At 43.9% G+C, this 13671-nt stretch overlaps 1 protein-coding gene across 1 annotated transcript; it reads right to left on the bottom strand.

Moving 5' to 3' along the window:
- Positions 1-3588: 3588 nt before the first annotated feature.
- LOC147544006 (uncharacterized) lies at positions 3589-5563 on the bottom strand. The gene is made up of 3 exons (XM_086635564.1): positions 4975-5563; positions 4229-4872; positions 3589-4153 (listed from the first exon to the last, which is right to left on the bottom strand). Exons 1-3 carry the CDS (start codon positions 5561-5563, stop codon positions 3689-3691), a joined length of 1698 nt encoding a protein of 565 aa, XP_086491690.1. The 3' UTR covers positions 3589-3688.
- Positions 5564-13671: the final 8108 nt, after the last annotated feature.

Genomic DNA, 13671 nt, shown 5'->3' on the forward strand with positions numbered 1-13671 from the left:
AAATTTCGAGTGGTCACCCGCATGTGAAGAAGCTCTACAACAGCTGAAGAGATACCTCACATCCCCACCACTGCTCTCCAAACCAAAAGACGGAGAAAAGTTGTTCATGTACCTTGCTGTTGCAGAGACAGCGGTAAGTGCAGTACTTGTTCGTGAAGAAGACAGTAAGCAGCTGCCCGTTTATTACACAAGCAAGTCACTGCTAGATGCTGAAAGCCGATACAGTCAGCTAGAGAAGCTTGCCCTTGCCCTTGTTACTGCAGCCAGGAAGCTAAGACCTTACTTTCAATGCCACCCAATTGTAGTGGTTACAACTTTCCCAATGAAGAATATTCTTCACAAACCAGAGCTGTCTGGGAGATTGACCAAATGGGCAGTGGAGTTAAGCGAACATGACATCAGCTACCAGCCTAGGACAGCAATCAAATCTCAGGTACTAGCTGATTTTATCGCTGACTTTACACCTAACACCTTAGTGCAGGCACAAGGAGAATTGCTCCATCTACAGGAACATAGCCAACTCAAATGGACCTTATCAGTAGATGGTTCCAGCAATATGAATGGAGTAGGACTTGGTGTTGTTCTCACTTCCCTAGAAGGTGACCTAATCCAACAAGCAATAAGATGTGGGTTCAAAGCCACCAACAATGAAACAGAGTACGAGGCCCTAATCGCAGGAATGAACCTGGCAAAGGAGATGGGAGTCCAGAAACTTGCGATAAAATCAGACTCCCAACTCGTAGTTAACCAGCTACAAGGAACCTACCAGGCCAAAGACGTAAAGATGGCAGACTATGTGTCGCATGTAAAAGAACTACAAAGTCAGTTCACCGAGGTTAGTTTTGAACAGGTACCCAGGCTCGAGAACGGGCATGCTGATGCCTTGGCCAATTTAGGGTCATCAATTCCAACCAAAGATGCACAAACAATCCCCCTAACGCTACTTCAGTGGCCGGCAGTATAGAAAGCAAAGCCTTCAGAGGTAGCGGTTACAGATGCAGAAGAGACCTGGATGACACCAATAATCAGGTATTTAACTAACGATGAGTTGCCACAGGATCGAAATGAAGCTAGAAGACTCAAAGTCAAATCTGCGAGGTTTTGCATCATGGACGGCCAGCTCCTTAAGAGATCGTACTCTGGACCTTACTTGAAATGCATCACCCAAGAGGAATCCAAGTATGTCCTCAAGGAATTACATGAGGGGGAATGCGGTAACCACTCTGGCGGTTGCAGCCTGGCCAACAGAGCACTGACTGCAGGTTACTACTGGCCGACTATGAGAGCAGACTCTACTGACTATGCTAGACGTTGCGACAGCTGCCAGAGGTTCGCCCAAACTTCCCACCTGCCTCCAGAGAAGCTAAGTTCAATTCTATCCCCATGGCCTTTCATGAAATGGGGGATGGATATAGTAGGCAAACTACCAACGGCCCCAGGCCAGAGAGTCTACATGCTTGCCGTCACAGACTACTTCACCAAGTGGGTGGAAGCCGAAGCCTACCACCAAATCAGAGACCGCGAGGTAAAAAGTTTTGTTTGGAAACATGTCATTTGCAGGTTTGGAGTTCCCAAGGAGATTGTCACGGACAAAGGTTCACAATTTATCAACTTTGATTTCCAAGACTTCTGCAAGGAGTGGGGAATCAAACTAAGTTTTTCGACTCCTAGATACCCTCAATCCAATGGGCAAGCAGAATCATCAAACAAAACGATAATGAACTCACTGAAAAAACGACTCAAGAAAGCTAAATGGGCATGGGCAGATGAACTACCATGAGTGTTGTGGTCATACAGAACCACTTCAAAGACCCCAACTGGGGAAACCCCATTTTCCCTTGCATACGGTTGCGAGGCGGTAATACCAGCTGAAACAGGAGTTCCCTCTGCCCGATACCAGTGGACCACAGAAGAGAGCAATTGGGAGCTACTTAACCATAACCTGGATACGGTAGACGAGGTAAGGAACATGGCGGCAATCAGGAATGCCGCATATCAACAGAAAGCAGCCAAACATTACAACAAGAACGTCAGGGTTCGTACATTCAAAGTTGGCGACTGGGTTCTGAGGAAAGTATTTCAAAATACTAAGGAAACAGGAGCTGGCAAGTTAGCCCCTACTTGGGAGGGCCCATACCTCATTACCAAGGTAGTGGGACAAGGAGCCTACAAACTTCAATCAAAAGATGGCCTAAACATAGGCAATAGCTGGAATGTCATTCACTTACGAAGGTACTACTTCTAACCTTGAAACTTCTCCTATTTTGCCTTTTTTCCAAAAGATCACCTACTGACTTGGGCGTCGGAGGGTTGTTGGCTACGCCAACAACCACCCCTCACTATCTACGTGTGATGACAGGAACTGTCTCTAAGACACAACAAAGTAGCAAAAACAATAAGAGGCTGGACGTCAGAGTCGAAGTCCAAACCACCAGAAGAGTTCCGCACTTCGACTGGGGGGCATGAGGATACTATAAGAAGACTATGAAGAAACTGAAGAACAATACGGGTTAAAAAACCCTCACCTGTCCAACATGCAACTAAAATCACAAGGCACCTAAGTTGAATGACGAACACTTCTTCATTTGACAACAACAAGTTCAACGTACTGTTCATCAAAATTAATTTAGAAGGAACAAAGTCCCGCACTTATTCCTCAAGTTCAATGTAATGTTCTTAAATCTAAGATATCACTTCCGATGTAAACAAAAATTTAGAAATAAAATCTCAAGTATTTATCCAGTAATTACTTGTGTTTAAACTTTATCAATATCGATGTCATTTCACTACAAGGGCATCTAATTACTTGTCTGGAGAGAAACAGTAGGTCGCTAGACGATCCCAAAACACAATAAAGTGTCGGTCGTATCACTTTTATAAGTGAAGATTGGAAACCCATCCAAGACGGGACAACAAGTAGCTAGCCGTCACCTGAACACAGTAAGGTGCTGGCCGTATCCCGTATGTTAATTAGCATTCAAGTTGGGACAACAAGCAGCTGGCCGTCACCTGAACGCAGTAAGGTGCTGGCCGTATCCCGTGTATAACTTAGGATTCATAATCCATTCAAGTTAGGACGACAAGCTGCTAGCCGTCACCTGAACACAGTATGGTGTTGGCCGTATCCCGTGTATAACTTAGGATTCATAATCCATTCAAGTTAGGACGACAAGCTGCTAGCCGTCACCTGAACACAGTAAGGTGCTGGCCGTATCCCGTATATAACTTAGGATTCAGAATCCATTCAAGTTGGGACGACAAGTTGCTAGCCGTCACCTGAACACAGTAAGGTGCTGACCGTATCACTTGTATAAATTATGATTGGTAATCCATCCAAGATGAGACAATAAGTTACTTGCCGACACCTAAACGCAATAAGGCGCTAGTCGTCTTCCCTACATAAGCATAACCACTCAACTAAGGAGAAAAACAACAATAGCAAATGTATCCTTAAAGGAGGAGTCTCAAAGAAATCCAGTGGGTTCACTTGAACCATTAAAATACAAATCCAGAAGTCTAGTTAAACCAGAAGTCAACTCTACAGACAACATATATCCGACGCGTGTCGTCTGAACAAAAGGGCTGAGCGCCTAACGACACACGACGACGACTACATATAGTTCGTCACTAAGGAAAAGAAATCAACAACACACATAATATTCTAAACAAGTCAAGACAAAGGAAAGCACTAATGAGGCGAACCGCCTCCAGTTGCATCATCGCCCCTCATCACCTCGTCCATATCTATCGTCATCTCTCCCGCCCGCTGCTCCGCCAAGAGCTCCTCGTAACGAACCCGCCAGGCCTCTATGTTATCATCCATATCCCATCTGTCGGGCCCATGCTCGCGGTACTCGACGAACAAGTCTGCACGAGTCCGTAACGCCGCGTCAGTCGCAATCTGATCCCTCTCACGGGGAAATTCATCAACTAGCTGTTGGTTGTACGCCGCTTCTCGCTCCAGCACAGTGTACCGCCCCCGAAGATCCTCCAACTCTCTCTCTCGGGCACGCATCCTGTCGCCCTGCTCCTGAAAGGAAACCACCTGGCTGTCGTAGCGAGTCTGCAACCTGGAGAATGATCCCGTCAACTCCGCAACTCGGTCAACACTCTCGCTCAACTGACGACGAGAGGAGATCGATGCCATGAGAGCCTACCAAGACCCAAAACAAAGATGAGCATGTAAATATAACAAGAAATAGTTCCAACTTGAATAAGAGGCAAATACCTGATATTGGTGCGAAACACCATAGTCTGCACCCCCACAGGGACCGTAAGCAAGGAACTTCTGATGATCCTTAGAAGAGAGCAGCTGGTCCCCTCCAGTAGACAAAAAAGTGGAACCATCAAAAGGAGAAGCAGAAGGATGATGCCTCCACATAGAAGCCCCACCAGAAGACTCAGATAGGGGTATCGCCGAGTAAACCGACTCCGTAGCTGGGACCTCCTCGGTAATAGGAGCAGACGAAGAAGAATGCGGAAGAGAACTCGAACCAGTGCCCGCCTTGGACCTCTTCCTCTGGCCGCCCTTCCGGATGTCCGCGTAAGCACCAGGGATGTAGCCGGAACCCACCATGTCTGACGACGCAAAAGACTCTGTACTCGCTGCAGGAGGTGGGAATAAGATCGGCGCACCAAACACCTCTTGGTGATGATGAAGCCCACTCCGTATCTCGACAGCCGCCGCAGGAGGAGGAACTTGACCAACCAAAGTTCTACCAGGAACGAAATCCCACAGAGGAGTACTTGAAATAAGAGAATGAGACAGAAGGAAAGCGCTACTTCTCTCTGGGTCACGACGCTCGAACAGTTGGGAGATCCTCTCTTTCCAGCCACGAAGCTTCGCAACGTTCTTATTATTGAACGTACAATCTGTCAAGAAGATGATACAACCTTAGGCAACAACATACATGGCGTACTCAAAATAAATGGTAACATACTTACGGGCGTCTTGCCAACGGGAAGGAATCTGACCTATCCCCCGGTCACCGAACACCAGGTCACCATGTGCAAGAAAATAATTGGTTTTCCACTTTCGATCGGTATCCGGCAAACCAGTGATCAAAAGAACACCAGGTTTTCGCGGCTTGATGCCATACCGACCCTTGTCCCTAGAGTGACTCGCCAAGTGGTAGAAGCGGAGGACATCGTTCGCTGAGAGATCTACGCTTTGTAGGTAGGCCAACACTTCCAAACACAACAAAAGCCTCCACGCGCCAGGCATGAGCTGCGAAGGAGCTATTTCGTAATGATCTAAGACCCCGTGAACCAAGCGGGGGATGGGGAATCTAAATCCCATAGAGAAGGGAGTCGTGTACAGTGCGGTCCAGGCGCCATGATCCTCGTCAATCAGCTCATCGGGTTGAGGAAGCCTGAGCTCTATAGAGCCGGGAATGTTATACATGAATCTCACATTTTGAAGCCCCTCCTCCGTAATAGTGGAGGCCGGGTTTTCAGATAAGCGCTTCAAGGATGCGCTTTTTCGCTCCAACATCCGTCTAAATTCGGAAGGTACTGGCGCGTGAGACGGATCAGAGGAACTACCGTGCTGACGGTGACTCATCTCAGAAGGCAAAGTCTGTATGGAAAATGGACAAGGTTTCAGATCCTACAACAACTAACTGAGGCTAAGGAAGCGAGCAATAGTTGGCCTGGTGTGCAATAGTTAGTTTGGTGTGTGCAGTCAGTTAATCGAGCTAAGTGATAACCCACTCAAGGTATCAAACCTAGCAGCAACCCTCTCAAGGTATCAAACCTTGCAGTAACTCACTCAAGGTATCAAGCATAGCACTAACTCAGTCAAAAAATCGAACATAGCAACAACTCGGTCAAGGTATCTAACCTAGCAATAACTAACTCAAGGTATGGATCTCAAAAACACATGCCAACAAATAAGGAAAGTAACTTTGAAGATCAAACGCTATAAACATTCAAGAACGAATCAAGAACACTAAAATTCAATCAAAGAACTCAACAAAATCAAGTAGGAAAGAGAAAAATACCTTATTTAAGGTGAAGAATCCCAAGAATCTCTCTCCAAGCTCCAAATGGCAAGTGAAAAAATGGCCTTACACCTCTTTTTATAGGGTCCAACCCAAGGGGTACCCCTCAACTCCTTCCCGCAAGGTAGTCTTTCGCGCAAATACATTTGAGCACTGATACGTGAAGAACATAGGCGTCCCAAGGACCCAAGACATGTCTGAGGCATACGCGGGAACCGAGTGGGCGACACTCGGACAAAACGAAACGGAGAGAGCTGATCGTCCAAACAAGGTGCGACAGACCATTTGTCGTCCGAACGGCAAACGCGCCGGAAGAAGCTGGCCGTCCGGACGGTCGGCGCGCAAGAGAGTGCTGGCCGATCAACGGCCAGCCCGCGCGCAGGAGAGCGCTGGCCGTTCAACGGCCAGCGTGCGCCCACGTGGCGCGCTCCTGGCCAAGCGCGCAGAAGCGCGCTGGGCGTTCCCCAAACGCCCAGCGCGCGCCACGTGGCGCGCTCCTGTGCGCCCGCGCAGGAGCGCTCCGGGCGCCCCCATGGCGCGCTTCGGGCGCCCCCATGGCACGCTCCTGCGCGCCCATGCGCAGGAGCGCCCTGGTCGCACTCCGGGCGCCCCGCGCGCCCCCATTGCGCCCGGCGCCCAATAACGTACTGCCAGCGCCCGAAATATTTGATTTTTTCACGTGGCACCCCATCTCGCGACCAATTTTCCGTCAAACGAATCTTCCCGCGATTCTGACAGACCAAGTATCCGAAACCTACCGGCACCCCAATAATACGAGCAGGACACTCAACCTCGAAACAGCCATCGCTACGATGCAAAGTGGCACTCCCACTAGTAAAATATGATCGAGACGCGCACTCCTCCGCTGACACGGTCATACCTCACTACTCTCTAACTCCGCATCCGGACTTAGAGAGTGGGGGGCAAATTGTATGGGCAAATATCCGCCCCACGAGGTGCCCGAAGAATTTATGAACAACCGCTTCGTAAGGATAAAATCCGCGAAGCTTGATAAGGAGGCCCGGTAACGGCCCAAGACGCTAGCATGATCACCAGATCCATACCCGCTTAACACTAAGCATATCTGACACGTGTCGCGCGATAACCACCTCCTAGTACTAAGCTATCTGACGGCTAGAAGGTTATCGCGCAATCCATAACCGCACTAATGGTGAATATTCCGTATCTTCCACTTAAAGACGGACGTTACCGGCCAGTAGCTTATCGCACACGCGGTAGCATCCTGACCGTCCCCCAAGAGATTCGAATTCTCATCTGACGATCAGTACGTCAGATCCCCTATCTCTTAACGTACTTCCATGAGTAATGTCACAGAATAATTACATCAGTTACGAGCTGACCGTCATCAAGACGACCCTCCTCTACCACTATAAATACAAGAGGCTACAACCAGACCAAGGCATCCAATATTCGACAACAGTACTCGAGTACCCTAATCCATTCTCTCTACTCACTTGCTCTCTCATAAGCATCTCAAAGATCTTCTAATCCTCTCAAAGTCTCTGACTCATTGTCTTAGAAATTGGGAGATAGGGGTCTGATAGTCACAATTCAAACGACAACTAGCTAACCGTATCAACACCCTACGACCACCACCTTGTTGCATAAGAGCCCTCTGGTCTGAAGTATCTCCCATCCAACATTAAGGAGCTGACGGTAACACCCAGCAGTAACTAGCTGGCGGTATCACCATCCTAATACCACCACCTCCTTATCGCATCATTCATCTAGCGATAAGACGCTAGGCGTATCATCCTCATTCATCCTCACCGTCCGATCCACTTACGACCAGCACTCTATTGCGGATCCCTTTACGACCAGCACCTTATTGCAAGTCTCCTTTACGACCAGCGAGTTAACGACGATACTTCATTACCGTCACCCTCTTAATTACCGTAAGTAAATCACTACCGTGGGGATCTGTTCCGACAACTTCACGAGCCGCGACACCTAAGCACTCCGACGACGGTTACCCTTCTATTGCCCACTTTGACTTTCTTATTTATATTTGATCGAGTATCTGACTTGACCGTCGGAGCCCCCTTAGGCCGGCACCATCCCGGTGTCCCAGAGGCTTCACGATCTCTTCTCTTTTTTTGTGAGCAGGTTCTTTTCGACACGTAGCCGGTCCCCGAAGCATCCGACCCGACCCGACGAGACTTTGACCGTTGACCCGCTGACTGTCAGACTTTCCGACCCGTAGACATTTTACCGTCTACAATCTGTATAAAGCGACTGTCGGAAGAGAAGTTGATACAATTAAGTGTATGCTTTCCTAACTCTTTAATCGCTAGGAGACAAAACGATAAAGTACATGCAACCTTTGGCCGCGCAGGAGAGAAAATGATAGCAAGAACGCTTTTGTGGTATGGAGAAATTTTGTATCCTCCACGAGAGAGAAAGTAGAAGCTTGCTTGTTCTTACTAACTGCTTGTTATCTAGGATAGAGAAAGTTTGACTACTCAATGAAGATTTTGAGAATTTTTCCTTGCCTTTAACATGGGCAATGGGTTATATTTATAGCCATTGTAGGGTATATATGGATTACAAGAAAATTGAAGGGTATACATGGATTACAAGATAATTGAAAATATACCCAGAATAACTTAAATAAAGAAGCATTTGATTCAGACAAAAATTATGGTTTATCATCTCCCTCAAGCTGAATTATTGACATTGCGAAGTGAAAGCTTTTTAGAAACAAGCTCATGACGTCCCTTGACAATACCTTTGGTAAATATATCCGCAAGTTGCTGACGAGTGGGTACATAATTGACTTGCAGTGCTTTTCTTTGGACTCTTTCCCGAACAAAGTGGTAATCCAACTCTATATGCTTTGTTCTTGAATGGAGAATTGAATTGTGTGACATGTAAGTGGAACTAATGTTGTCACAATGTAATTGTGGTGCCTTTGTCATTGAAATACCCAAATCACAAAGTAAATGCTGAATCCAAGCTAACTCAACAGCCGTTATAGCAAAGGCTCGATACTAGACCGTGTTACCATTGGTTGTTTCTTTGAAGCCCATGAAATTGGATGATTACCAAGAAAGATACAATTACCAGAAACAGATAGCCGAGTGTCTGGATCACCAACCCGATCTGCATTTGTGAAGGTGGTAAGTTGTGCATTAAACCCTTTAGCATGAGATTCTGAGGGAGTGGAAAAGAAAATACCATGACCAAATGTGTCTTTTAGGTACCATAAAATATGCTTGACCACACTAAAGTGAACAAAGGTTGGTGAATGCATATGTTGACCCACTTGGTTAACTGAATAAGTGATATCAGGTCTAGCAAGAGAAAGATATTGCAAGGCACCAACTAATAAGCGATATAGCGAAGTATTTTCAAACTTCTCACCATCTAAATAAGACATTTTCTTTCCACACGGACCTAAAGTTGAAACATGTTTAGAGTCCAGAAGATCAATTCTTCGTAGAATATCAATAATACACCGGTTTTTGTGTTATTAAGAGTCCCTCGGGAGAACGTGATATTTCCATGCCTAGGAAATTATGCAAATTCCCCCAAGTCTGTCATAAAGAATTGACAGTGTAATGAAGAAACTATCTAAGAGACTACAATATAATGTGAACCTATGATTAATATATCATCCACATACAATAGTAAAATAGTTATGGAGTTTGAAGTTTGATGAATAAACAGAGAACCATTCAGAACGAGATGAAACAAAGGCCAATTCAATAATATATGTAGTAAACCTATTGAACTAAACCCGTGGAGCTTGTCTTAATCCATACAAGGCGTTATTTAGCTTGCAAACATGGTCTAAAAAGCTAAATGCAAAAATCCAGGGGGCCAAGAAACCCTTGCAAAAAGTCGCTTTTAACGTCTAATTGCTTAATTCTCCAACCTGAAGTAACTTTAACACTCAAAACTAATCAAATAGTTACTGGTTTAACAACTGGAGAAAAAGTTTCGTCAAAATCCAGACCATGTTGCTGAGAACACCCGTTGGTCCACCAGCCTTTGGTGCAGTGGTTGGACACCCATCTTAAGCCTATGGGGTCGTGAGATTGAGTCTCGGTGGTAGCAGTTTGCTATCAAGATTTATTCCATATTATTTGGGCTATAAATAATGTAATAATTTGTCGAGCTTTAGGCCTCTTTGTTGTTGGGTTTAGGCCTCTTTCATTTATGGTTAAAATTAGGCAGTTATCGTCCTTATTACATCTTCATGATGTATCAATGTCTTGTAACGAGTAACATAGATCGTAGTCGAATTCTAAAAACAAAAAGAGAATACCCCTTGGCGACTAACCTCGCTTTATATCGATCAATGGATCTGTTGCTTTTGGATTTAACTTTATAGACCCATTTACACCCTACTAAATTCATCTTTGGATCACGAGGAACCAATATCCAAGTTTGCTTTTTCAGCAAAGCATTAAATTCATCTGGCATTGCAAGTTCCTAGTTGTGATCTTTCGAAGCTACAATAAAACTCGTCGGCTCTGCAGTTAGGGTATCAACAAAGGCTAAAAATGCCTTAGACAGGATGTCAAGATGCAACTGAAGAAATAATTTGCTTAGGTTTAGAAATACCTGATTTTGACTGTGTAACCATTCTATGTTGCACAGGAATCGAGCAAGCTGAGTCACCAGTTGTTGCATGGTTCAATGAAGATGGAGCAGAATCAATAGCTTGGGTGGGATCTGCCACAGTAGTTGCATCTTCCAAGAGTTCCACGGATGAGTTAGCAAGAGAAGGTGAAGGAGAGGTAACCCTTAGAGTATTATCCACATAAGAAAAGTTGTGCAAAGAACCATTATTAATCGGCGATGAAGCATTCAGATTTGACAGAGGTTGATTGCTAATTAGAACATTAGGAATAACTTGAGGAGTTAAAGTAGATGGGGAGGAAGCGGGTAGCTCTAAGAACACCCATTTGGGGGCTTCTTAAACCAAAATTTCTTTCTTTTCATTCTGTAAACATAGAACAACAAAGGAAAAGTAATATTCGTCGAATAAAACATGTTTTGAAATAAAATTTTTGTTGGTAATAGGATTCAAGCACTTATAACCTTTATACGATTCACAATACTCAATAAAAACACATAGAAAACTCTTATAATCAAGTTTGTGTTTTCGATACGAGTATACGATGTTCATAAAAGAAAACAATGACAACCGAACACTCGAAAAAACTCATATTTTGGAATCCCTTTTTATATAAAACAGAGTATAGTGACTCAATTTTCAAAGTAGGGGTTAGTAACCGTTTTAACAAATATGTTGCCGTACTAAAGGCCTCAGGCCAAAAAATGCTTGGGTAAGTGACTTTGATGCAACAAGGCAAGACCCGTCTCGACAACCTGCCTAATTTTTTGTTTCTGCCACCCCATTCTATGGGGTGTGAGGACAAGAAATTTGATGTAAAATTCTATTTTCCTTGAAGAAATTTTGTGAGGCTGACGAAGTGAGCTCGCCACTGCCACCACTTTGAAAAACTTCAATAACACTGTGGATTTTCCATTAGGAGCTTAAAATTTTTCACATAATCAACGACTTGAGTTTTGTATTTCAAAACATAAAGCCAAGAAAACTTGGAAAAATCATCAACCAATATTAAGAAATATTTGAAAACAAAAGAAGAAATTATTGGTGAGGGGCCCCAAAGATCAGAGTGAACTCTAGAAAGATGAAAAAAAACGAGAAGTAGATAACTTGAAAGGCAAACGATAATGCTTAACAAGAACACATCTTTCGCATAAACTAGACTTCGCAATTAGTGAATTAGAATTACTAAACTCAGAAACAACCTTAGACATAAGACGATAATGGGGATGCCCTAAACGCAGATGCCAAATATCCCACTTATTTTTTGAACCTAGATAACAAGCATAAAAAGACCTAGTATTACTATTGTTTTGAAGAACTGACCCCAAACATTGATAAAGCCCATCTTTATTGATGCCTTGAGGAACTAGTTTCCCCGTTCGTCGATCTTGAACAAAAAAGTGGTCACAGTTAAAAATTACCCAGCAATCAAAATCTTTAGTTAACTGAGATACTGATAATAAGTTTTTCGTGATTGACGGTACATGATAAACATTATTCAAAGTAATAGAAGAGGAAGATGAGTCAAGAACAATACTTTTAATGGGTAAAAGCATACCATTTCCTATGGATATCTAATCAGATCCATGGAAAGAGTTGCAATTTGCCATCGTTGTTTTGCCATTCGTCATATGATTAGACGCACCTGAGTCAACATAATAACTTGGATCAAAAGGGACTACTTGTTGTCGGTAGGCAACAAATGATTGAGGGACATCCTGAGGTTGATAGTTGAGATCCGTACGATGATAACATTGAAGAGTCGTAAGACCTATACGACCGCAAATCTGACAAGAGGGCCGCTGCGGAAGAAGAACACCTGGAATCGATGAACTCTGTCCATCTTGTTGATTAAGAAAACCAGTGCAACCACCACGACTTCGTCCCCTGTAAGAAGAACGACCACCACAACCTCCACGATTTTGATTTGAGAACTCTCTGTTTTGTTGTTTTGATTGGATTGCCTGACTTTTTGCTACAAGGGTTGTGGACATAATAGAGGAATTAGATCCAAGTTTTTATTTCTGAATACGCATTTCCTGATTGAAGAGAAGAGGTAGAAGTTGATTAAAACTTGGTAAAGTTTCCCGAGTTTCAAAGGCTATTACGAATCCATTATAGTCGGAATCTAAACCACGAAGAGTATGAAGAACAAGTTGAAGATCAGAAATCGGATAATGCAAAGCAGCTATTACGTCAAAAATTTCTTGATCTTTCCAATATAATCTGGCATTGAGAGTGAACCTTTACGAATGGGTTGGAGATGTAGAAGCAACTGTGATTTTCTTGCGATATTTTGGGTTGAAAAGGTTGACTCCAGGTAGTGATAAAACTCAGAGGAAGTCTGAAATTCTGAAGTTTGTGAGAGGACTGAGGACGAAAGAGTGGTATTGATCCAACTTAAGAGGGTCTGGTCGACCTTTTGCCATTGATGAAAGTCTGGGTTTGCTGTTTCAATGGTGGTTTCAGAATCAACAATGAAGGGTGTTGGTGGTTGAACAGTTGAGTCAATGTGATGATAAAGATCTTGAGATCACATATATAATGGGGATTATCTGCTTTTTCCAGGTAAGGAAGTTAGTGTGATCTAGCTTAATAGCTACAAGAGGACACAAGGTTGGTTAAAGATAGAGAGAATGAGTGGGTGACAGTGGAGGAAGCACCTGTTCGTGGATTAGAGGCAAGCATTTCAATAGAGAAGAAGATAGAAAGAGAAGAAAAAATTTATTTTTTTTTCTTAGAAGACCCTAAGCTCAAATACCATGAAGATTTTGCATCCTTGCCTTAAACATAGGCAACTAATTACATTTATATCCATTGTAGGATATACATGGATTACAAGATAATTGAAGGATATACATGGATTACAAGATAATTGAAAATATACCGAGAATAACTCAAAATAAAGAAGCATTTGGTTTAGACAAAGATTATGGTTTATCACTCAAGTGATTGTCTGGCTTACTACTAGAAAGAGAAAGAGACAGTATGGTTGTCTGTTTGAGAGAACGTTTGCTTGTCAGAATGATAGTTTTATCTCTTGTATGAGAGTGAAGACAAGTG

This window comes from Eschscholzia californica, unplaced genomic scaffold (assembly GCF_041429995.1).
Source record: "Eschscholzia californica isolate CP2 unplaced genomic scaffold, dmEscCali1.0.p SCAF_4, whole genome shotgun sequence".
In the NCBI taxonomy this organism is placed as follows: Eukaryota; Viridiplantae; Streptophyta; class Magnoliopsida; order Ranunculales; family Papaveraceae; genus Eschscholzia; species Eschscholzia californica.

Bases quoted from the DNA above. Each gene is read 5' to 3' on its own strand.
- LOC147544006 (XM_086635564.1), bottom strand. From the start codon at position 5,563: ATGAGTCACCGTCAGCACGGTAGTTCCTCTGATCCGTCTCACGCGCCA. The intron at 4,873-4,974 runs GTCAGATTCCTT...TCTTCTTGACAG, and splicing joins GTTCGGTGACCGGGGGATAG to ATTGTACGTTCAATAATAAG. The intron at 4,154-4,228 runs GTATTTGCCTCT...GGGTCTTGGTAG, and splicing joins GTGTTTCGCACCAATATCAG to GCTCTCATGGCATCGATCTC.